Source organism: Meleagris gallopavo, chromosome 1 (genome assembly GCF_905368555.1).
Source record: "Meleagris gallopavo chromosome 1, MGAL_WU_HG_1.1, whole genome shotgun sequence".
NCBI lineage: Eukaryota > Metazoa > Chordata > Aves > Galliformes > Phasianidae > Meleagris > Meleagris gallopavo.
The window spans coordinates 75,384,130-75,410,699 of NC_139404.1; the positions used below are offsets into that span (position 1 = coordinate 75,384,130).

Consider the following 26,570-nt stretch of genomic DNA (forward strand, 5'->3'; position numbering starts at 1 on the left):
TCATCACTGGCAACATTAAAGTTATTTCATTTGTACAGGTCAAAATTACCAACAGACTTAATTTCAATAGTTTTCTATTTACTCACCATTTCAACATTAGCAAAACAACATACAGCTATACGCTGTTATGAGAACAATTTTATTATCAAATGTCTATTAGATTGATGACTTCATTTTCTGCTAACTCAATCCCTGAGGCTGGGGAAGAGTAAAAATGGACTGACTCACAGATGCCTAGGTCAGTTTAAATGACCTTTTTTGAATATACATTGTTTCAGCTTAAGCATTTATTTGAAATGTTACATTCTGAACTAGAAAAAAAAATGAACATTACTAGGCCAGGGAGCTTCTTAGTCATTTCTAAGAAGATATTTGCTGATTTTCCAATTAATAAATTGTCATACAGTAAACTCTTGGCTTAGCAACCTCTTGATACCTAATGGATTTGAAAAGCTCATCTTTATCATACATTCTAACAGGCAACAAGGCTTTTCTGAGTAACATTTTGCTAGTTTTTACTGGTTTTGTTGTCTTTGTAGCATTCATGGTGTTTGTTTCTCTTAGTATCTGCTCTCCTCTAAGCTAATATTCAAATCCCTTTTTAAAGATGGAAATCTAAAGCACTGAATGTAAACAAGTTCCAAAATGTAAAACAAATCAAAGATGCCTTGTGCTAAAATGTGATCATGTCTGGAGTTGAATTTTATTTTTCTCTTAGAGTGAAAAGAGCAGCTTAAAAAAAAACAACAAACCAACTGTGCTCTCAACTAACCAAAAAGAATCCCAACTTCCTCTCAAAATGAAATCAGTTATGAAAACCCTTAGTGCAGAAGCTAGCAGAGGAAACTTAGTGGGTAGAAATTAGCGTTTTATACCACCAACAGTACTGCTAGTAAATGAACATTAAGAAAGATTCAGACACTGTGCTTGCTGAAAGCAGTGTCCATCAGCATCAGTATGACTGCTACACTACTGAAGAGGGAGATAAAAATTAATAGACATGACCATCAGGAAATACTCAGCATGCAAGTAGTGACAAATGATCTATTTTTTCTTAGCTTTTAAAACCCTTTCAGTGAACACAATCCAAACTTTAAGAATGGTTATTATTAAACAGTTAAGATACTTTCTATCATTAAAACAGCTCATCCTTTAATTCTACCACTTTAAAGCACATTACACCAATGATCAAACCTACTTCCAATCAACCTACAGCAGAGAAAACAAAAATGCTATGAATTAACTTTTCTCCTCTTTTCCACATCTACTGGTGCTATGTTGTACTAACATGCAGCAATACATTATTAGACTAAAAACTGACAGTCAAGAAAATGTTTACTACAGATCTAGTAAACAGAAATTGTACAAAAATTACAAACTGCACTTAGGCATGGTAATGCTTTAAGGGTAAAAAAAAAAATTTCAGGTTGTCAGGACTAAGTTAGACCCTTGAGTTGTCCTGGACATTTACGAGTAAGTAGCTCATCCCATAGCAATAACCTGCAAATCTTTATTGGATGGGATGTACATAACGATGTCATCTTGTTTGAGTTTTTAACTTTTGACAAATTTAATATGAGTACATTCTTTCACAGATACAGTTAGACTAACACAAAACTAGCTCACAAAAAAAAAATGCTGTCTTAGAGGAATAAGCCCATGTACACGTTCATAAGCTAATCGTGCAAAACACCAAATAGTTGGATCAGACTTGCCTGTCTTCTCTGTGACTGAAAACGGTCTCCTCACATTTGAACGCAGTTATAAAAAGAAATAAGGCATTCCCCAAACCTGAACCTGATGAACCTCCCCAAACCTTCCCTTCTTGTAAGACAGAAGGGAGAAGACCAGATTGAAAAACTGTATCTAAAAGATGTTTTCAGTAGTTTAGCTGGGAAAGGAGCAACTCCAAGAAGTTCTCACCAGAGGAATATATTTGTCTGCTGGGCTCAATTATTTAAAAGACACAAGTTTCTTTGCTCATCTCATTCATGCTGATATACTGCAGAGAAATTATCCAACTTGGCGAACCAAGTAGTCTCTGAAGTACCAGAAGCAGTCCTATATGCCAAATTATTTGAAATAAATGCAGCCTGAACACTTATTCATGAGTTCTTCTATTGGAAAATTAAAACAATATATATGATTGCTTAAGAGAAATGTTCTTTGACAAATTGTGAAGTGTTTAAAATCCACCGGTGAGATTGATGCCACAAAAATATTTCAAAAAAGACAATAGCTCAGCAGCCAAAATTTAAGAGAACACCCAGCCTTAAAATGCAGACAAAGCATTCAGTTTTGGCTGCACTCATCTACACAATGGGGCAAAAGCATTTTGTTAAGGTGCTAGTTCCAGGATACTTACTGGTTTATCTAAATAATCCGGTTACTGGTGATTGCTGCTCTTCCCCTGAGGTTGTTCATGTTCATGGTAAATGACCGCAAGGGTATGCTCTAGTTTAAGTTATCTGGAGACAAGATCAACATTCCTAGCTGAAAAGATGATGTGGCACCACTCTGCTGCTCAATGCTTGAGGATTTCAGTGATTACATAGTACTTAATGTGATCTGAAGTCCAAGTGACAGAAATAAAAATTTCTAGAAAGGAAGAATTCTTCACCATGGTCACTTACACTGAAGTAGGAATCATGACTCCTTGTAACAGTCCCACAGCTTAGCTGTTGCAACTGCCCCCTGGCACAAATTGAAAACCACAAGCGGCTGAGACTACTTTTCATGAAACACAACATGCTTATGTCTGAGAGCAGAAGAAAGCTTGTGTTCTGAGGGTCTTCAGAAGAAAACTGGTGGGTTAATAATGCTGACGTAGATGAAATTCAGCACCTGCCTCAAGTAAATATTTGGGATGATCATTCAGGGATTTTTACACCTTTTGTCAGGGTAAAGTAAATAGGCTGGAATTTCACTCTGCACTGGCACAAGCAATAGCTGCTATGAAGACTGTCTCCCAGAGGAGGTGCCACAGCAATCAGTTTTAAAGGTTGATTTGCCACTGGGTCACATCACCAGGATAAAGTACTGAGATCCTAGGAAACTCTGCTGTAAGAACTAAGCCTGACAGACTCTGGAGGCAGAGGAAGGCTCACTGCCATGAAGGTAAGCTCAGTTCTCAAGTCACTATAAGGGAAATGGAGTGGAAAAATTCCATGCTTCTCTTTTCTAATAGACCACAAATCAGTGCAACAGAAAGGACTGCTTGAAACTTATCCCTCTGCATACACAGTTCTTGGAGAATATGGACAAGAAGGATGAAGAGTAAGTACTTGAAAAATGAACTCAATGTTTCTTAAGATCCCCACTGGATTTGTGCTGTGTCTCTATGTTCTTCTTCCAAAGCAAAGTCACTCCTAAAGGAAAATTCATGTGTTCCAGCATGATGCCAAAGACTTAAACTGACATCAAATATAGGGTTTCTCCCAGATACTGTTAGAGTTGTGGACAAATCCCTGAGTATTTGCTAATACATTTACATGGTGGTCCCCTAAACAAATGGAAAGAATACATATGGATACCTGGAAGTGTATAAAACCTTAATCTGTGAAATACAGCTGGAAGCCTAACGTCTCAGTGGATTACAGAATGTCCAGTAATAAAAATAAAAATAAAATCAAAGATGCAGAGAACAGATCAGAAGACAGCTAGCTGTTAAGATGTGAGAAGAACTATGAGTTAATCTGTAAGTTGGGTCAGGCTCCAGTTCTGTTAAAATATGTGAAGTAATAGGACATGAAATCACAACGTTATTGAATGACCAAAGTCATCCATGATTGCAAGTCTTTGGGTATGTGCATACTTTGAATAAAAGGATGCCTTTGGATAAGCATTCAAAAGTGTAAACCTCCAATCTTTCTTAGTATGTGTTAAAACTGGGATGAAATTGGCTTGATATTTGTTTGTTACCAAGAAAATGGCAAGATTGTTGTACCACTTTCGTGAAGCAAACCTCTAGCTTTGCAAGACAAGTGACAAAAATGATTATTTCTACCTTTGTGGAGTTACAGACTATCAGAACAAGTTATTTTTGGCAGTATAGAACAGGGACTTGACATTTCAAGTTGATGTTTACTAAAGTGAACTTCTTTTGAAAACATCAAATAAAAGAAGTTTCAAAGTTCTAACAAGGTACCCTAATTCAGCTTAAATCTGTACAGAAACAAGTTTTAAAGATTTTAAGAAACTCTGTACAACTCATTACTGTGAAATTAGTTTGCAAACTACAGATACACCAAGATTCTAAAAAAAATTCTCCATGTGCAACCTTTACTTGTTAAAATATATTACATTTCACAGATGCCTTCTAGTATCCTTACCTCTTGGCCTGAAAGGTAGTACGCTGCTAGAAGGCCTCCAATGAAGCGAATGTTGACCTCAAAAACAGACACTTCAGAATTCTGGAACATGAAGAAAAAGTAAGTAATTAACTACCCCTCTAATCAATAAAAAAAAAGTCACCATGGCAACTGGGACATGAGTAGACAGTCATAAGTTGTGCCAGGGCAGGTTTAGATTGGTAATAGGAAGAATACCCCAGTGGAAAATGGGCCAACACTGGAATGGGTTGCCCAGGGAATTGATGGAATCCCCATTCCTGAACATGGCAACAAGGGACATGGCTTGGTAATGGGGTTTGGGAAGTCATCTTGTTGGTTGGACTTCAGGATCTTGTACGCTTTTTCCAACCTAAATGATTGAATGATTTTATATCCTAAATGAACAGTTTTTACTATTTCACTACCTAAATCCATATTGAAATTCCTGTGTGCCCTTTATGACACAATGATAATGTCAGTTCCGTGTTCAATTGATTTTTAAAAATCAAATCAGTTTTTATCTTCTTCTCTGATCATATTTTCACTACAAGGTGCAATTCAAGCTGTTTGGGGATGGTAGGAAAGAATAACTTTAATAAAAAAAACTTTGAGCCATATAAGAAAATCATTCAAGCCCTCCAAATTTAAGGCAACTTGTTAACCTTCATTACACAGCAAGCTGTAATTTAACCCCCAGTGCGACATGTAAGTTTATTCCACCTAAATCATAAATTAATTCTGCAAATTCATAGAGACAGCCTCACAACAGATGAAAGCTATAGTAGTTAATTTATTCCACATTCATGATGGCACCATTATGTCTACACCATCTCTGATGTATTTAGCATCTTCAGTTCTAGATTGAATAATTATTTAGAACTAAAAAAAAGCATTAAGTAGAATTTCTTTCATGTATGACAGACAGTAAACATACTAAAAAAAAACCACCAACCAATCCTTTTTGAAATGTAGATTTAATATGAGGATAACAAGAAGCATTTGCTCAATTTTGACTGAATATCAATGTTTCAGTTTGTCTGGGGAGAAATCCTCTTTCACAACTCAGTTACTACTTAGTAGTTCCAGCTACTATGACCTAGTAAGGCCTTATTTTTTCTGTATTAATTTCTTCTGTAGAGGACCTACTGATTCTCATTGATCACTTTTCTTTCATTCTCTAACTGTATTTGTACTTTGACAATAGTATCTTCAATTATAACTGGAGCTTGAAAGGTGCTCTGTTGTGGGTTTGTTTGCTTTTTAAAATAGAAAGTCAGAAACAGAGAATTTCATCAAAGTTTGCATCTGAACTTCAGATGCAAATTCCAGCTGAAAGACTTCTCCGTTCTCCCTCTAAGCAGAACACCAAGAAAAGAACTAGAGAAATAATAAGACAAGTTCTACTCACCACACTGAAATCAAGATTCTTGTCAATCCATTCTTGTCCTTCTCGGAATTCATCATGAAGCCCCATTATATAAAGAGTATCCAGTGCATCTACTATGGTAGCACCCATTTGTGAGTTTCCTACACACAAAAAGGATTTCTGTTACAAATGATGACTACTTTTCTTGAACATCACAAGCATAACAACCCAAGCAGCTGCAAAACAAAGTTACTAAAAGACGACGGTACAAGGAATAGCCAAATTGAGCAAGGAATTAACAGCAACATAAGAGGATCACATCTCTTTCAAAGCTTTAGTTTTCTGACACAGTTTGGATTCTGGGGAGAAAAGACAACAAAAGACAAAAAAATCTCTTATCTGTTTTCATAACTTGAACGTGAGTTAACTCTTCTTTGACACAAGTAAAGGACAGCAAAGCATCCTGCTTCAAATACTACTAGGAATTCTAGGACAAAAGTGTTTAAAAAAATACACACACAAGATAAAGCAATTTGTATATGCAGCTATGCCTTGTATTTCCCAACATTTAGTACTGAACTGTTTTTTGCAGTTAAGGAAGCTACCCAGAGCCTGAAAGCACCAATGGACAAGCAGGATGCCTTGGCTTGGCTTGACAGATAATCCAAAAGCACCAAGATTTTTCACTTTCTTGTCTGCTGAGCCTCAAAACTCTGACATGCTAATGAATTCTGGAATTATCATTGAAGAAGAACATCTGAAGCCAAATGAAAATCAATGATGCTTTATTCTAAAATACCATCTGAAACAGAAGCAGTTGATCAATGAGCAACTCCTGAGTTTGTAGAAAGACGACAGCTGAACAGGTGGCAAGCTCCAACATTCTTAGGCCATACTACAGGTTTATTAATTTTGTGTTTGAATATTTACAGGGCACTGCTACTACCTGGTTGTTTCTCTTCATTCATTTCTGCATTTTATTTACTTAGAGATTGGTTTATTTATTTATTTATTTATTCATACAGCACAATTGTAACTTAATTGAGTCAACAACCCCATAGTAACTCTTCTAAATACCTAAGTAATTGTTAATTACAACTTAATTTCATTCTCTGATTAATAATAAATTAAACACAATAATCTTGCTCACAAAGTAATCACCAACTAATTTCTTCAAAAATAAGCATGCATCTGCTTTAATGAATTTGAACTAGATATAGAAAGCCTTAACTCAGTGGTGTGCTAAGAGTATTCAAGTTCAGATTGGGATACACTACATTTCTTAAGATTAATCAGAAGACATACCCTTTGACAAGTTAGCCACTAGGCACACCTATAACTCTCAGGAAATAAATTCAGTTCAGTGCTTAAGTACTGTAATGTAAATCCATTGCTCATGATGGAATGTTGCTTTTGGGTGAGCTACAGAATGCACTTAACTTTTACTGTTCCATACACACAATATGACAGTTTTCTAATTTTTCACTTCAGAGAGATGCCAACTGGAGCATAACACAAGGACTAATTTCAGTTCTAGCTGACAAAGTAGTTCTGATGTAAAGTCACAGCATAACACTGCTGTGGCACTCAAAGTAATTTCTGTTGTTTTACTTAAACCACAATGAAAATGTTTCCAAGTACACAAGATGTTTGAGTAAATAAGGACACACTGACAATCTCCTTCATGTAAGATCCTCTCCATTGTTTGCAACCACAGAAATAAACACAGTTCAAAAGAACAAAACAAGCTTCTCAGCATTTTTTCCCCAAGAGTCAATTAAAGGTGTAGGTTGATACTCTGATTTTTTTTTTTTTCTGGGCTGCACTCCAGAATCTCCCTTGTGTGACTTTTTGCTTCTCTCCTCTTTTATGCCTATCTTTCCTAGGCATAAATGCACAACAGAGCATTATTGAGGAAAGTTGCTTGTACTCATACATGCCACTTCCCTTGAATAGAGACAAATGCCTCTGATACAAATCAATAAGGTTGTAATTTCTGGATTATATGGAAGAGATTAACCATTTCTTACAAAGGTCCTGTAAGTATAGCATTTATATTCCAACATACAAAAATATTTTCATTTCTCTACTGATCATAGGCTGCTATTTCACATGGATTTATTTTTCCATTTTCTTCTTACAGATACAGTAATTAATCCTAACAGCTCACCAGAACATAGAATCACAGAATGGCCTGGGGTGGAAGGGACCTCAAGGATCGTGAATCTCCAACCTCCCCATTTAATACTAGAGCAGGTTGCCCAGTACTCCACAGTACTCCAGATGGGGCCTCACAAGAGCAGAGTTGAGAGGGACAATCACCTCCCTGTCCGCGCTGGCCATTTCTCTTCTGATGGAGCCCAGGATAACATCTGCTTTCTGAGCTGCAAGAGCACACTGCTGGCTCATGTTAAGCTTTTCATCCATCAGGACCCCCAGGTCCTTCTCTGCAGGGCAGCTCTCGAGGACTGCTCCTTCCAATCTGTATAGATGCCTGGGATTCCTGGGATTTGCCCAAGTGCAAAACCTTGCACATCTTTTTTGGGGAAGACCACTCATTTGTTTTTCAGACTTTTTGGGAATACATTTCTAAAAGTCAAGAGATAACATGTTGCAACAGGTTCTTTATCCAGACTTCTTCCTTAAATGTCAATTGGGCACATAAATCCCACTCTTCCCTCAAATCATCACTGAGAAGCAAGAATCCAAAATGCAAACTTCTTTTCCAGAAATCTTGTGTCTACAAGAATAGAGGGTACATCAGGAAGACATAGGGACATATCTTTTGACAATCTGGCCCCTCATACACCTATACCTCTCATGAAATGAATTCAGCGTAGTGTATAAGCACTGCAAGAATTAACACCTCCAGCACTGTGCCGAATTCCATTACAGAGGATAACAATCCCAACACACACCTGCTGTCCCACATGGCAAGTTAAGTACAACTAAAAACTATTCATGGGCTACAGTAGCTTGGCTCAGAGATTCAAATTCTAATTGCTCTCAGTTTCCTTCTTGGAGGACTCTAGGTATTTGTGTGTGGGAAATGTCATTCTTAACTTGATCCTAAATATGAAAAGCTTCTGGTCAATTCTTGTCTCTGCTGCAGATCACAAGCTAACCAGAATAGGCATTGAGGTTGTCATGGCTATCTTCTTCCATCTTAAAACGCACAGTTTCAGCATAACAGCAGCTAAAAACTGAAGAGTTCAGTGGCCTGCCTTAGAGTTGCACATAGCACTATGGTGAGAACAGACTACAGCAGACAGGCAGCTATAATTCCTCCTACTGGTGATGTAAACCATTCACCCTTAACTCTCAAAGAGGTCGTTTTCCCATTCATAATAGAGTATGTGGAGGAAGTTTTGTTCTTTTTTCTTTCTTTTTACATTTCACGGCCATGTAAAGATCAACAAATTTTTACTTTAAAGAAGAGGATAGTCTTCATGGACTTCAATTGCATGAGTTGTTTGAAAAGTAACCAGTAACTCTAAATAATCGGATAATTTAGAGGAGGATACAATGCTTACTACTACCTCTACAAATCTGATGTGGTATTGCTCTGGGTGCATGGAGAGCAGATGTCTCATTGTAGTGAAAAAGGCTACAAAACAATTAATTCATAATAGATAATAACACTTCTAGCTGAAGGCACTCCCTCCAGGGCCTGCCTCTGTTCAATACAAAGCTTCAGTTGGTCACATTGCATAAAATAATAACTGATTCCAAAAGAGTTTGATTTTACAAGTGTCAATTCTTGAAATTCCTTCATATAATTACAGTTCTAGTTGTTTGAGCTCCAAATTTAATGAAGTTTATCAAATGAATGCAATGTTCATTCTTCTAAATAAAACAGAACATTCATCATGAGCTAATGAAAGGAATTTAGTTGCAAAACACATCAACTATTAACCAAATCATGCACGCTCATTAAGGATGAGCATTACTCAAAAGGACTGCAAATTATAAGTCAGGTTTATATTTAAGTAGACTTCAGTTTCTTGAGATGAGACAAATAACCCCCTTATTTGATAATACATGAATCCACAGTCTGAAATACCTAGCAATGATATGAGCATGTAAACAGTGGGGCTATTAAAAGAAAACTGGCCTTTCTTTCTAAAATTCCTTCAATATGCTGAAGTGCTAGATGAAGAACTGCTTTATTTACAGCTCTTTGAAGTCTCACAAGAGACTACCAGAGTATGAGAAAACAGATCATTGTCACATGCTCCATGACAAAAAGTGTATGAAGACAATAAGTAGCCCATTTTCTTTATAACAAAAGGTTAAGTACAAACATTTAGAAGTCTTGATACTAGATGCAATGCTTTGTCTATTATGTGGAAACAGAAGGGACTATAAGCACTGAGGTACTAAAGAAAATGCATTAACTGAAAGGAGACCTCAAAAATGACACATCGTGTAAAGAAGGAACAAGATGATGCTCTGTCTTTGAAGACATTCAAGGTCAGGCTGGACCAGGCTCTGAGCAACCTGATCTAGCTGTAGACATCCCTGTTCATTGCAGAGGAGTTAGACTAGATGACTTTTAAGGGTCCCCTCAAATGATTCTATGATAAATTATTTGCCAGCAAGCTGCAGTAATGTACCCTGAGTTGAAAAGCAATCATCAAGCAGGTACTTCATGGAAACTTTGATTATTTGACCTGTTACTCATATATATTCTTTGCTTCAATGAGGTACCACAGACGAATCCAATTACTTCTGGAAAATGTTTCATTAGCCCAAGCTGAGGGGCAAGACAGTATTCTGGCTGTGGCTGAGATTAAGTGATTTTTTTTCATAAGCAGCCTTTACGGTGCTGTGTTTTGGATTAGTGGCTAAAAACAGAGCTGACAACGTACCAGAGTTCAGACTACTGCTAAGCAGTGCTTGAACAGCACTGAGGCTTTCTCTTTTCCTCTCAGCCTGTCAGTCAGTAAGCTGGGGACGGACACAGCCAGGACAAGTAAACCAAACTGATGAAAAAGGATATCCATACCATATAATGTTACACTCAGCAATAAAACATGAGTGCAGGGGGCTAGGTCTATCAGGTAGCCATCCTTTTATGTTTGGCTGGGCAAGGATCTGCTTGTGGGAGGTGGCAAGCGATTGCCTTTTTACTCCTTGTACCTTCTCACCATTCCATCACAGCTTAGTTACATCTTTATCTTGACTCATTTTGATGTTCCTGTTCTATTCCCATTTGTGCTGTGTGGTGCTGTGTGGTACTGAGCTGTTGACCAGGGCTAGCCCACCACACCAAGAAACCAGATTCGAGAAGAAGCAAAGCTGGAATTTGTACAGCCAGCAAATTCCAAATAACTAAAACTACAAAAGGTAACATTTATTTTTCTTTCCTCTTTAGTGTCTGCTGCACGCTCACACAGATGATACAATACACTTGGAAGCTAGCCAAAGACCAATTACAGGAATTCCCTAGCAGAGTTACTACCTGAGCCAAGAATTTGCACCAGGTACTAAAGAAAGGTGGTACTGCCAAAACAGTTCTGGGAGACCAATAGATGCCACAGACTTAAGGAAACGTAGACCATTCAAAAGGAGCCTTTGTTATCAAAATGCACACTGTCAAAGCAGGGCTGCAACAAGCAAGCCAAGGAAATAGGCCGAAAGAAAAACTACCATGAAGCCATTACAAGGAAAGTAAAATACAACACGCCTTAAAAGTACGTGTAACCATTCCCACCCTTCTACCTTACACAATGACTGAAAAGGAAATATTTTCTTAAGGGAAGGTGTAAATAGGTATTTTTTATGTTCCCTTCTAACCTAACCTATTCTATGACTCTGTGATTAACAAGAAAAGATGAAAGACCCCGGAAGGTGAATCCTCATTAGTTTCTTTAAAATCAAAGTAGGGTTTTTAATACTTACTAAAACCACTGACAGAAACATACAAGATTCTTATTCTTGTTTACATGGTCAACCTATAGATGCCACCATCAAACATAAAAGCTAAGGGAAGCGTTGAAGTTGCTTTTATGAAAAAGGTTAGGCTGGTATTGAAGGTAACTGCCTTGTATCATACAAACAACAAATATCTCAATGTCACTGCACCCCAGCTATGGAAATAAGTTACACTTCAGAAAGCCTGCTTCTCTTCATTAGCATTAGAAAACTGAAATATATAGTTAGCAATGTGCAGAGACAAGAGATCCAGATATAAGGACAAGGTTTTCACTTTCAAGTAGCAGGACCATGGGATGGCTACCGAAGGACAAAGTGTTAAAATTAAAACCGATCTTTTGTAGTAGAAATAGTACTTGTCTCAGAGACCAATACCCAGTTCTCTCTTGTTTTTGCTTTTTTTTTTTTTTTTTCTCCAGGGCCCTGGCCAAACTCCATCTATCAGAAGAAGAATCTACTTCCATCGGTGCAAAACATTTTTTATTACCAGCGTGTTTTACTGGGGGAATCAACTTGTAAAAGGACTCTAAGAGGAGCAAAGTCTTGAAGGAATAACTCAAAGTTCAAAGTTAAATTTTGCCTCAGACACGTGAGCCTGATTTCAGTGCAGTACAACACTAACCTGATGGTTGGGATGGGTCTAAACACAGAGCAGATTTTCCCTATCCCATCCCAGTGACTCCAGAAAAAAAAAAAAAAGGGGGGAAATCCAAAGCCTCAAGGTCATACACTCTGGCAGCGAACCTATAAGACTAGCACTGTTATTTTTTATTCATACAGGGATGTGTTTTAATCCCTAGCACTAGGGTGAAAACGCTTCCCAGGTAACCTCAGCCTGATACTTTTTGAGCTATTGATTATTAATATTGAGTTATTACAGTCTTAAAAAAAAAAAAAGTACATCAGTACTGATATTCTTGTTTGGCCAGCTAAAGCATGGCTGGAACATGTCAACCAGGCAAGGCTACATGTTTCAGAATGTAGCAATTTCTACTCAAAAAGATTCAAAGAGCTTGAGTTTTCAAACTGTAACAGCAAGATTTCTCAATGCAGAACAATAGACAATTAGAGACCTGGTAGAAAAATAAACAACATAAAAATTAAAAACAAGCAATTATCACACCAGTTCTCTTTATCTCTAATGACGTGTTGGCAATAAAGCTGCCACAACTGAAGCACAGAACTTGTAAAGTATCTTAATGAGTCACAATGAACAAGATAATGTTTAAGAAAATGAATTCAACTTTTGAACAGAGTTTAATTCCACTCTGAAAACAAGTGCCTCAAAATTACTCAGTGAAACAATGCTTTTCATATAAAACTGCAACATATAATTCCAGCTCAGCAATAACATGCAACAAATAAGCTTTTATGCATCCATGGAGAAACCAATTGTCTTTAAAATTTTAGACTAATTAAAAAAGCAGAACTAAACACTAAACATGTTGATTGCTTTGTTCTGTAAATTTGCTGATAATAGACAACATGAAAAGAAGTTCCCAATCTTTTGTACCAGGCATTTAAAGCATTTTAGCATATAAACAAAATAAAATAATTGATATAAAGCTTTCCTTTATTTTATAAATGAGAAAGTAATAGGAGTAAAGCACTGAAGTGTAAGCTAATTTTTTGTTCTTTGAATCCATTGTAAAGTGGACCTGCAGGTGGATACTATCAACAAACTGCTGCTTAAATAGCTATCACCTTAAGAATCAAATTTTAAATCCTGGAATTATACTACAGTATATCTTTATCTTCTCTGAACTTCCCATAATTACTGTGCTTTGCTCTCTTAGTCTTTTAGCTTAAATCAAAATTCATACAAAAGTAGAATGCAGGCCATCTAGTACAAAGCTTGCATGTTCTCAAAACTAAATTTGAATAGGACATAGCATGTTAGTACCCCACTTTTTAAATTTATGTTTTTCTACCATTATGTCCTTTTGTTAGGGTTATTTCATTTTTAATCATAAATGCAAAACTGTAGCTTTAGCATCAACAAAAGAAGGAAAGAACAAACTGTGTGTAGACTAAGATTAATGCCGGAACTCCAAGACAATGTAGCAGAAGAACAAAACCTAATGATAACCAAAATGCTGCAATGTGTGAAGATCAGAACAAGCTGTGGATTAAGAAAACATTAATGTAGAGGAGACAATAGTAAATTTTGTACAGAGGAGGAACGCAACAGGATGGAAGAGCATTAGAAGGGACAGAATAAGGGGCAAGTCAATGGTAAGGACAGTGAGCTACACACAAGAAACAATTAAAGCTAAACAAAAATACAGATCTGGAGCAATTTTGAGAAATCGGGAAATGGAAAACTAAAGAGGAGTATCTGTGAACGATGGCTCAGAAGCATACAGAATTCAAATACTGTCAGTTAAATCCAACAGCAAACAAGGTAATTCTGTGATAACTGACAGCAAATACGAGAGCACAGTGCTGCCCGGTTTTGAGTATGGTTATGTAAACAGGGCTGCAGAAACTTTGCATATGAGGCAAGCTAAATACTGGTCTTCCAAGACAGGAAAGATACAAGCTCCTATATATAATTGTAAACAAAACTTATTTCTTTACCAGATAGGCAATGGGAAAAGCATCACAAAAAAAAATGAACCTCTAAGCCATGATGTCACATAAGCTTTTTCATCTTTACATAATCAAAAGCTTTGGCCATTTCTACACACTTTGGTCCAAACCACATTACACATTTTCTCTCAATCAGTTGAAGAGGAACTAATTTCACTTTAGTACCCATATAACTTTACCAGGCAGATAAAAAAAAAAAACAACCTTGAATGAATAATCTCGGATTAAATAAAAGATATTAGGCACAATCACAATGCTGCACTCATATGGTTAAATGCTTCTGAATTACAGCTGCCTCACAGCTGGCTTCAGTTGACAGCGAGGCACACTCACACCTCCAATCTTGTATGTATGTTTGTGATGCTGTCCTTTCCATATTTAGTTTTAAAACTTGGAAAACTACTCCCCTACTTACTTGTCATGCTTTTTTACTTAATATTGAAGCAGCATCCAAAAGCATAGGCTTAATTTAATTTGTTATTCTATGTTCTGCTTGTAGTTCTAAATGATAGGAAACGAGCCTGAATTTAGGAATAACAGCCCAGCAATCTAGATTGTTATCAAGACAAAACAAACACAAAAATTCAAAGATTTCCAATGGAAAACACTTTCTTTTTTTCCCCTCAGTGTAAACCATCTGGTTTGTAAAAAAAAAAAAACAACACAGAAACAGGAAAGTATATGGTATTAGAGAGAATAAAAATTCTCTATGATCCTGAGCCCTGAACTCCAATACAATGTAATTTCATCCTTAACCATTTGACATAGATGTGTACCTCATCATTCTATAAATCAGATTACAGAAATAAAGATGTGTTTTTCTAATCTTACTTCACATCTGCATTACATTACAAATTTTTTTAAAGACAGAATTTTCAATCTTCTGAATAATGTCATGGGATTTTATTTTAAGAGTTCAGTGGTAAGGAGCAGGTAGGAATTAATACAGACTGGGTGAAAAGCATTCCACAGGAATACTGTATTACTCACAGGAAGAACAGAAGACAATGATTGCTCACAGTGAAATACTTTGATATCCAAAGCCACACAATTAAACAAAACAGCAGTAACATTCAAAAAACATTCTTAGTGAACTACTGTTTCATACTGTTACATTTTTTATGGCATCAGCACCGTAAGTATTTAAGAGGGAATGCATGGCGAGATCATATTCTACCTGCATTCATTCAGAAGTCTGAAAGAACAATCATACTCTGACTAAACACCACCTCTATCGCAGTGGAGCAAAGTAACGTTTATAAAACACTGCTTGCCTGATTAACAGCATCAGAAAACAGGTCTAAATTGGACGAACTGAGGAAGAGTCAAGAGTTACAGTGAAGGGATGTTGTACGTTAGCATCAATGTTTAAGTCGTCAACTAACATTTGGATGGAGAATATATACAGAAAGTTATGTGAGAACATCCCTTAACAAAGGTTCTTAAGAAAAAAAAAGTACAGGATAAGAAGATCGTTCTCCTACAGATGAACAATGATTAAAAGACAGGAAATAGAGTAAGTACAAATCTACAATTACCATTACAAGGAAAATCACCAGTGTGATCAGAGATGAATGCTTAGATACATGCTATTCAATATATTAATAAATCACGTGGAAATGCTATATACACACTAGATGAGGATACTGAAAAGTAATGACAACACAGAGCAGCCACGCTGCTGTGAGCTTCTAGACTCCATAAGCTGCCTAATAGATGCAAAATACAATTTAAAAAGAAATAGGGAAAAAAATATAATGAAACTTTCTAATCTGCCTTTCAAAATAGTAGCAAAACTTGAAAAACACAAAAGAGATAGCGATGTGTGAAGTAGAAAAACACATGTATGAGAAACAGCTTATCCCAATACTCTCCACATAAGAAAGACACAATTGAGGACACAGCCCTGAAAACTCATGAAAAGGAAGAAAAACAGAAATAATGGATACTTTCTTCAGGTTCTGCTCTGATATCAAAAGGCAGCCACCTAATACAACAAGGAGACAGTTCAAAACCAGAAAAGTTCAAAATACGGAATCGTGGAATCAAATTGTGAAACCACTTGTAACAAGATATTGTGGGAACCCTAAAGCTTGTATAGGCTCAAAAACAGAATGGATAAAGTAATGAAAAAATAAACTACAAGTTATTAACTAAAATTTACTGCCTCTGGCTCCTGAAGCAGTAACACCACACAAACTCAGACAGTACTTAGAGAAAAACACAGTTACTACATGCTTTTCCTGTTCTTACATTTCTTTCCTAGGCACCTACTGGAAGAGTGGAAGAGTAATTATCACATTTCATCTCTCATCCGACCTGATGGAACTTTTCATGCATTATAAGAACACTGTTCTGACTCCAGATTAGCCTAGTAATTCATGAGAATTATATTCTTAAAACTTAGACTTCCAAAATGTGTTACTTGGCAAAAAGAATACACATTCACAGTACATATGTTCAACACTGTCTCAGTGTAGTCTCTCATAACTGCTTTTGCACACATCACAGCTGCATTTGGTTGTTCAAAGGCCAGTTTCGTTTACTTTAAAATTGAATAGATTTTTGATCTTTTCACATTTTTCTTAAATGCAGAGATCTGGCTGAAATTTGAATTGCACAATTAGTTCTCTTTACTAGAGAGTAGCATGAGAGGAGTTTTTCCCCTTTTGTTTTCCATGATAAAAAAATCTGTAAAAGCATTTTCTTGTAAAAGCACTACCAAGAAGCACTCCACCTCTTATTTTCTAGACCTCAGAATCTCCTAAGCTATACTATACTTGCCAGAAGTACTGGAAAAATAAACAAACTCCTTTGCCTAAGTCAGCTTATTCTTGCAACAGCCTCACATCCTTACAGTCTGATGAATGCATTTCCTCCTCGGTGCTTGGTAGCTCTGCTGCTCCTGCTCTCTGGCACCATGGAGAATCGCCCTGACAGTTCCCAGTCTTTCAGCAACAAAGAAATCTGCAATGAGAGCTTCCCACGCTGCTGCAGCAGCAGCAGACAGTAGGCCTGGTGACATTCTATTGCTAACAGAGGCTGAGATGGGCTGACACAGTGAGCTGGGCAGAGGATTCATGCAATGAGTTGGCAGAAATCAAGCAGTAAATTAGCAAGCTAAAAAAAGAAATTCAGCTTACTAACTACACCATGAGAATCCTCGAGTTGCTTGCTTTAAATGTGTCTTTCTTGTTAAAGCACACATTGACCAAACTTTATTTCAAAACTAAAGAAAAATTAGCACATCTCTGAACACACCACATTCCTCATAAAACACAGCAGTTGTATTAACTGTGTATTAACAAAGAGATACAGCATTGCATTGTGGCACTGAAGCTTTACTAGGCAATACAATAATTTGCAACAGTGCAAATACAACTGTAACAACTTCACAGATCACACTGTTCCCCCTAGAATACATCTAAAACACATTTGGAAGACACTGTAGATCAAAGTCTCCACTTGCATGCCACATGAGATAAAAGAACAAAAAAAAAAAAACCAAGAAAGTATTATACGTGCTTGAGACAGTTTCCAGCATGACAAAACACAAAGTAACAGTTTTGTTAAATTCATATGGGTGAGAATGGGCGTATCTGTATACAAGCATCTACTAATTAAAAATTCAACATTATTATTTTCACAGTATTTAAATATCTAGACTCATGTTTAGGTACATATATATTACCACATCATCTTCACATAATACAGCTCATCTCTAGACAAAAACTGTCTAAATGCAAAGTTTAGAAATGCACTGCTATGCTATGCACTGCTATGGACATGCTTTGCAGGACTTACCACCTATTTCACAAATGAAATATCCTCATTTAATTCCTAGCTAAAATTAGTTAATTCTTAGTTAAAATTACTCCAAAATTAAAAGTATATTTTTAACTCCCATTTCAAAAAACATCAGGCCAGATGAGAACCAGCGATTTCTAGTCATGCTGAGGCTAATGTTCTGTACTGCCAAGGACTGTGATCTTTTTTTCTTAATTTTTTTTCATTCAAGTTCATTCAGATTCTCATTTACTTGTTTAGCTTCTCAAACTTCTTTTTTCTGAATAACAACTAAAGACTGATACAAACCCATTAACTACATAAACTGCTCAGTTTAAATCACAACAAAATGTCCAAAAAGCTTGTGCTTCGGTAACTACACCATCAGATACTGAGCTAAAATATCTCTGAACCGGACTGCGCAATTTTAACAGTGTTTCTGTAATAGATTCACCTATGGGCCACCAAACAACTGCAGGATCAAATCACTTTTAAAGAGCATATTTCATATGGTTATTCTGATCCCCAAATAGCATGCAGCCAGATCACACTATAACAAGGCAACGTGAAAACACCAGCAGCTGCTGTGGTTTTAGCTAAAACCTGATAACCTTCCAAAGTAAATCAACATTTGCCATATTTGCCACCATCTTACATGCATCATTTTCCACTACTATTTTCTTCTCACCCTTTCTGTTCTAATGAGAACTTGATCCAGATCCCACTAAACCCTACCTCTAGAATGACACAGTGAGGCTGTCAATCCAGCATCTTAAGCTGCTCTAAACTACTCTTTTTTAATGGGGAAAAAATAAAAATTAAAAAAAATAAAATTAAAAAAAAAAGCTGCAAAAAATCATCAGCAGACCTACAAATCAAAAGTAACTGGAAAGATGTTATACCTTTCCTCTCTGGTATATTTGCATACCTGATTTTATCTTAAAAGGCAGAAATAAACAACAAATCTTAGATTTTCAAAAGCAGATTAGCTATGTTTCACCAACACAGAACCTATAAATGCTCCTACTCTGTTATCCACACATAAATATCTTTAGAAGTCTACTAATTCCCAATTTCCTTTTCAGAAGCAGTACCATGCAACTAATGATTTGACCCCAGTACTGGAAAGGCACTATTTAAGATTTTAGTTGATTGACTATACAGTTTGATAGGCAACATTTCTAGCAGGCTCTCCTTGACAGCTTACAGTCACCAAGCTCAGACATCTCTAGAAGATTAGCAAGAGATTCTACCTGCAGGTCAACTAACAAACTCAGGAGGCTTTCTTATGAGTCACAGATGTGCTAGAAACTGAGAAGGAAGTATAGCAGGCTGCAGTGATGGCAAAAAATAATTTGGGTCATATAATCTTTGAGAGAATAATAGAAACAGGTTTTGCTGAGCAGCTTTTATTAAAAATAGCATCAGACTTCAAAGCCAGTTCTGTAATGCTTCTATAAAGGCAAATACCACAGGGAATGCTGTTTTACAGGTAACAGAGGTTGGTAACATACTAGCAGTAACAATACAGCCTAGATATTCCTAATACAAGAACTACCAATTGTTTTTCTCCCTCTCCTCAACAATCCACCAAGTCAACAATACTTGATTCTATTCTAGACTTGATACATCCTGAGCACATTACAGAAAAGTTTTTCACTGAGATTGCCTTGAACAGAGCAATCATAGCATGACTTAGCTAAAAATTAAATGGCACAAGATAACATCTGAATTTTAAAAGGAGCAGCACTTATGGAATCAGCTGAGACAGTTAACTGGAACAAGAGGATCCGAGACCTGAAAGTGAGAGAATTCTACAGTTCCTTCCAGACAACAGTCTGAAATATTCCAAACTAGTAAAGTAGCAGGTCTTCCAGCCTCACTCCACCCCAGGAGACATATCAGAAAAAAGCAAAGGAAGGAAAAAAAAAACAAAAAAAAAACACTAGAGTAAAACTGCAATTCAAAATCACTTTAAAATACGGCACCATACACATTAGAAAATGTTTGCTTCTCCTATAAAAAAACCAACTCATTTCATAAAGAGTCTGAGTTGCAAATGGAAGTTGACAAAATCATCCTTAGCAAATTAAGAAACAGAATTCCTCACGAATTCTACAGCAAGGAATACATGGTCATGTAGCTGAATACTGAAAATTGTCATCAGTTGGAAAAAATACACTAGGAAGTCATGGTTTACTGATGTCATACAGCCAGGTAAAAAGCAAGTTAAATCACAGGATGCCTCCAAAGAGATTTTTCCTGGTAGAAATGCAAGTATTGACAATGTGCAAAAGGTAGCAAAGAGAAATTACTTCAGAATACCAAACAGAGCTCTGGAACCTAAGAAATGTCTTTCTGACTGTCACAGCAAAAGCCTGATGCTCTCTGCTCCTCCCTGCAGCCTCACATTATCTCCTTGTGCTATGCTCAGCTCTGACTGCATTTTGAAACTTCTATTTCACTCTTCAAACTCTGCCAATTTTTTTCTCCTAAACATGCTTAATTGTTCATCTTCCCCTAGACAGCTCCATATGACCCAACCATTTGCTTTATAAACGGACACAGAAAAGTAAAACAAATTCCACCTTTCACACCATACTCATCAGGTGTAACAAAACAGGTTCCAGTGTATGAAGAAAAGCAATTAACCAGACTCCAAGCCATTTGTTTACAGTAAAGTTGAATAATCCTCATTCAACTGACTGCTGGCAGGGCTTCTACAATAAATGAAATTATTCTCCTATGAATTAAAATAGCTTTCCATGCACTGTAGGTTTGTGAGTGCTTTTTGTCAGTTTTTGCTTGCTCATTTGCTGAGAGCAGGAGACAGAGAGAGTACCTAGTTAAAACTCTCTGTTCTGTTCCAGTATGTGTTTCTTTCAAGGTTGGAGCTCATCATGCTTATAAATTTGGTGAAAAACAGCTTAGGTATAAATAGAATTACTTAATTGGTAAGATGTGTGAATGGTTTCAAGAAAAAAAAAAAAAAGCAAAGCAGGAGCAGAGAGAGCAGATACAATCTTGTTGTGGTTTAACCCAACCCCAGCTCAGAACCACATGGCTGTTTGCTCACTCCTCCCATCTGTGAGGGAAAGAACTAGAAACAAAACAGAACTCATGAGCTGCAATAAAAACTATTTACTGAGACAGAAAATGAAAATAGAAAAGCAACAATAACAATAGATACAGCAGAAATGAAATTACTCACCACCTGCCAACTGACACAGCACTGAAATGCCAGCTGCCAGCAAATCAACATCTCACTCCCTACTGACTGAGGCCCCAGAACCCCCAAGCAGCAGCCGCCCCTGGCTAACAGCTCACAGGACGATCGCCTTCCATATGGTGCCACATGCTAGGGGATGACCCCTGGCCTAAATCAGGCCTCTATCCTGGCACCACCCCCTGTCCCACATCATCTTGGCAGCACCTCCTCCACACTAAGAGGCCCAGCCAAGCCCTGGGCACACACACACTGCTCAGCAACAACCAAACATCAGTATGTGATCAGCACCATCTAGGCCAAATCCAGCGCAAATACTTTGAAAACTAGTTAACTCTGCTCAGAATTAGTTTATTTTTTCCCCTAAGGATGAAAACAAAATGCTAACAAAATTTCACTGTAAACTAAAATAATTTATTTTAGGTTCTGCCACTAAACACAGAAAACCAGATACTTGCACAACCCTCATCTGTATATCTATAACCTCCAAAAAACAAATTCATGTATTAAAGCAGGATAACTAAAATAAATACCCATTGCAATGAGAGCCAGCCTCACACAATATCATTAGCCTATTACTTTATTAAAAAACAATAAAAGTCTTGATTTCAAGTAAACAAGTAGCATATTTAAAGTATACACAGTACAAGCATATTCACTCTTGACATAAAATGTAGTTATTATAAATTTCTATCTTTCTTGGGTATCACAGAAGAGATGAATATAGTATGAATCCTGAAGAGAATTAAGAACAAAAACACCTTACAGTATTGCATTTCAAATCATAGAATGGCGTGGGTTGGAAGGAACCTTAAAGACCACCCAGTTCTCTCTGCTGTGGAGAGGGGTTAGAACTGGATAGATCTATTTCCTCGTTTGAAGATCAGTAAAATCCTTGCTATTTTCCTATAACAATTCTACCTATTCTGTCTTAACATTAAAAAAAAAAAGTAGCACTGCTGCAGATCACTGAGACTTTAAGGAAGAAAAGCCCATCTAGTTATAAGTCTGATCACACATGCAACACAGGCTATTCAATTTTTTTTTTTTTTTTTATCTTTACCTTCCATGTATTTTATACTATTTAAAATGCCATTTGTAACACTTATATTCACACTTCATTGCTCAAATAATCTCAGTTCATCCCTTGAATTTCCTCATCGTCCACCTCCATAGTTCTCTATTTTTCATCTTTGCCTTCTTTTGTTCAATCCACATACTCAGAATCCAAAAGTCAGACATCAACTAACAAAGTCCTTGTCTTCGAGTTTTTTTCTCTTTTGAAAGCTACTTAAAAATTCATCATGTGGCAAGCAGCTTTTCAGCATCATGAAATGCACGCTTTTTTGAATCATCCACAAAAAAAATCAAATATAAAAATTTAAGCAAGAAGTGGTGAGAGCTTTGTTTGTTCGTATGTTTTAAGGCAAATTTATATTAACTGCATCCCCAAATATCACGACCATGCTACCTGCTGGTTATATACATATATATATATACACACGCAGACAAACTAACAACACACAGACACAACTTTGCTTTTGCAACAATACGAATAGGTTATACTCCCAATAGCTAGTTTAATGAAGAGCCATTTAGCCATTGAACCACACTTCTGTGATCCACATTTCAAGATTTATATTAAAACAGAATGCTTGAGTAGACATTCAAGGAGGACAGCATGGATCAAAAAAAAAAGAAAAGAAAAGAAAAGAAAATATAGCCTACCAAATATGTTGGTGGAATGTCCTTTCCTGGCAATTGGTTTGAGCTCATTATGTCCCCATCCATATTGCCTATAATTGTCCCAGGCATGCTTCATCATCTAAGAAAGGAAAAAAGTCAAGATTCAGTTATATTCTGAAGCTACTTCATACAAATACAGTAATACAGTATTTTATTCCTTATTTAAGACTTCATCTTCCTTATTCATTACAGCATACTGATAATTATTTTGCTATTATTTCTGCTTGCTAAAGAAATCAGATGGTACATTGCAAGCATTTTCTGAAAACAGAAGTCTATTTGACTTGAGTTACAGGATGCTCTGTATTAGTTCACTTCAATTTTCTCTGCCTTAAATATATAGACAGACATTAAGGAACTAGTAAAAATACTGCCTAACTCCTAAGCTGCTATCCAAAAGAAAAAGATCTAATAATATCTGAAGCTCAAAAGGGATTTATTTGCTTAGTCATCGTCTGATGCAACAGCGTAATCTTACAATGGTATCATACTTTCTGTTTTCTTATTGGGAACATCTACTTGACATAGATATACTGTGGAACAGACTCTACCATGACAAACACCAAAAAGCTTCATTCTTCAGGAAGCATAACGAATGATGCAGTAAACAATTTATTTACAGCTTACAGTTCCTGAAGTATCTGTTTCCATCAGATTTTCTTTTTAATAGAAGTTTCCATTACTAAAAAAAAAAAAAAAAAAACAATCACCAAAATCTTGTTGGTCCACAGTGTAGTGGAAATGCTAAGCCATGGCCTGAAACAGTGACTGAGCACCTACTGGGAAGGCAGGGCCAACCCAGGGAAGCTGAGGTGCATGATACACCTGAGTGACTGGAAGAGATGGAGCCAGGATCCAGCCCCTCCCAGACCTCATTTAAGGGTTGGCAGTGAGGGTGAGAGCATCTCTTGCTGGAAATCCCTGCCTATCTGAGGCCTTCCAAAGGTAAGTAGCTCTTTACCTCTGCATCTGTGGCTGCTCATTCTCATTTGCTGCTGCCAAAGACTTTGCCACCTTGCTATTATTATCCCATTATAGCATTACACAAGGGTATCAGTTGCACGTATCATCTGCTAAGCAATAAATTCTTTGTTTGCATACAGTTGAAATTCTGCAGCCACAAAACTGTAAAACTGAAAGTACAGAACTGCAGTATAATCATATTGGTTACCTAAATTACAGAATGGCTTGGATTGGAAGGGACCTCAAGGATCATCAAGCTTCAACCCCCTGACACAGGCAAGGCTACCAACCTACAGATCTAGTACTAGATCAGGCTGCCCAGGGCCCCATCCAATCTGGTTTTGAACTCCTCTAGGACAGAGCATCCACAGTCTCTCTGAGCAGCCTGTTCCAGCACCTCACCACTCTGTGAAGAACTTCCCCCTCACATCCAATCTAAATCTTCTCTCCTTGAGCTTAAAACCATTTCTCCTCATCCTAACGCTATCTACCGATATAAAAAGTTGATTCCTCTCCTGTTTATAATCTCCTTTTAAACACTGGAAGGCTGCAATGAGGTCTCCTTGCAGCCTTCTCTTCTCCAGGCTGAACAAGCCCAGCTCCCTCAGCCTGTCTTCGCAGGCAGGTGCTTCAGCCCTCTGATTGTCTTCATGGCCCTCCTCTGGACCCTCTCCAAAGCTCCATAAGCAGATCAAAGCAGGTAACAGGAAAAAATCTGATTCTTAAAAATCACTTCCCCAGACAGAAGGAAGTTAGGAACAAACTTATTTTGAAGAATCCTGAATTAACAGTCATGCAGTTGTATCCACAGTGCTGTACATATTTTATTTTTCTATTATGACTTTTAAAAGTGGTATTAAAATACTGTTAAATAAACAAAAACTACCAGAAAATGTACAGAAATAATCATTTCCATGAAGTTTAACAAAAGCTCCCTAAAAGGAAAAAAAAAAAAAACACCTACACTAATGCAACTTAAAAACCTATACTAACACCTTAAGAAACTGATTATATTGTAGCAAGTAACTGCATGATTTATAAGAATTTAGCATTCTTATTTTAATCCATCACCAAACCCAGAGAAAATTGTAAGCAACAAGCAGATGTTGGTTCATAAGTACTATTTAACATAAGGCAAACAGCAGCTCTTTTCTCTCACTAAGTTCAGGACTCAGTAGAAGTCAACATTCAATATACACAAATCTTTCAAACTGCATCCATGCTGCACACTGAGAGATGCAAAGTACAAGTCACTACCATCTCTCTACAACCATCATGAGAACCCCATCCAAACCACAGCCATAATTTGTCTGAATGTCAACTGAGACAGGAGAAGCTTGGAGGGAGTCAACTTATGCCCGGATGATAACCTGGAACTTAGACATACACAAGCAGGACATGAACTTGTAAGAAAAAAAAGAACACTAGTATTACACTAAAAGAGGAGAAAAGAGCCATTTCATTAGAACTGACACATTCCTTAGTGTTTAACAAGCACATGTCTCTATAATTAATAGCTACTCAAACAAGGATGGCTCAGGTAAAGAGAACCTCTATTAGCATAACACTGCAGAATGACTAAATACAGTAAAAAACCTGATCACAGATAGCATAGCTCTAAGAGTTCCTACCAATATTATCCAGAACCAATCTTTTTTTTTTCTTTTTATTAACTTGTGGTAATAGAATCAAGAATCATAGCTTCACTCGGGCTGGAAGGGACCTCAGAATATCTTCATTCCAACCTCTAGACTAAAGCAAGGTCACTTATGAGATCAGACAGAGCTACTTAAGGATGGGACAGGACAGTCAAGATCTTCCTGAATTACTGTGCGTAAAATCACAAGATAGTCCTGAAAACACCACTTTGAAGAAAAACAGACTTGTATTTTTAGAAAGCACTAGAGCGTAGAGCTAAAAAGTTAACACTGAACTCTGTATTTAAGTTTGATAACGGATTTCTAAACAACAGGGTGCCAATGACACAGCAGCTCTATCCAACCTTCTTCCACAAAAGGGGAAATGAGCTTTTAAGACCTTAGAATGCATCAATGACTTTTTTTTTTTTTTTTTTTACAACTGAGAATCAAGTCACTACTGATATTTTAGCTCTGTAAAAGTCTCAGACAAATTGTAGACAAATATCAGTATAGATAACAAATTAGCTAAGACCAAAAGAAAGAGTAATACATTGTTTACTCATGGCAGAATATTAATCAGGGAATATTTCACTGTTCCAATTTGCTATGCCTACTGGGAAACTGAGGAGAAGGTGCAATTTTGTTTAAAAAAAAAAGTTTGCAAGCAGATAGTTCAGTTCTAAAGAAACTATACACATTGCATAAAGTATACACCGCTGCAAGTTTCAAAAATCTTTAAGTTTAAGATACATGAATATCACCTTAAGAGAAATTGTAAGATAGACATCTTAAAGGAACTAATTTTACCAGATTAATCAATTAACGGAAAAGTAACCTAAGAAGATACAGAAGCACTCTCAAACATGAGAGACTAAGACATAGTTGACTGTACTGGCTAACATTCTGAGAAAGGAAATGACATTTTGAAGAGTATAGGCTACTTGCATAAACATGAGCAGGTGTTTGCCATGTCTCCTCTGCCT

At 36.8% G+C, this 26,570-nt stretch overlaps 1 protein-coding gene across 2 annotated transcripts in view; it reads right to left on the reverse strand.

Annotated features, from left to right (window-relative positions):
* The window catches only part of MAN1A2 (mannosidase alpha class 1A member 2), a 132,759-nt gene that overhangs the window by 63,104 nt on the left and 43,085 nt on the right, over positions 1 to 26,570 (reverse strand). For both annotated transcript variants that reach the window (XR_795100.3, XM_010718173.3), the window contains exons 3-5: positions 22,967 to 23,063; positions 5,740 to 5,858; positions 4,332 to 4,412 (exon numbers count right to left, since the gene is read on the reverse strand). Coding sequence is in view for 1 of the 2 variants with exons in the window: in XM_010718173.3 (XP_010716475.1) it covers positions 4,332 to 4,412; positions 5,740 to 5,858; positions 22,967 to 23,063 (297 nt within the window). In the remaining variant the exon portion in view is untranslated. The remainder of the gene's footprint in view (positions 1 to 4,331; positions 4,413 to 5,739; positions 5,859 to 22,966; positions 23,064 to 26,570) is intronic.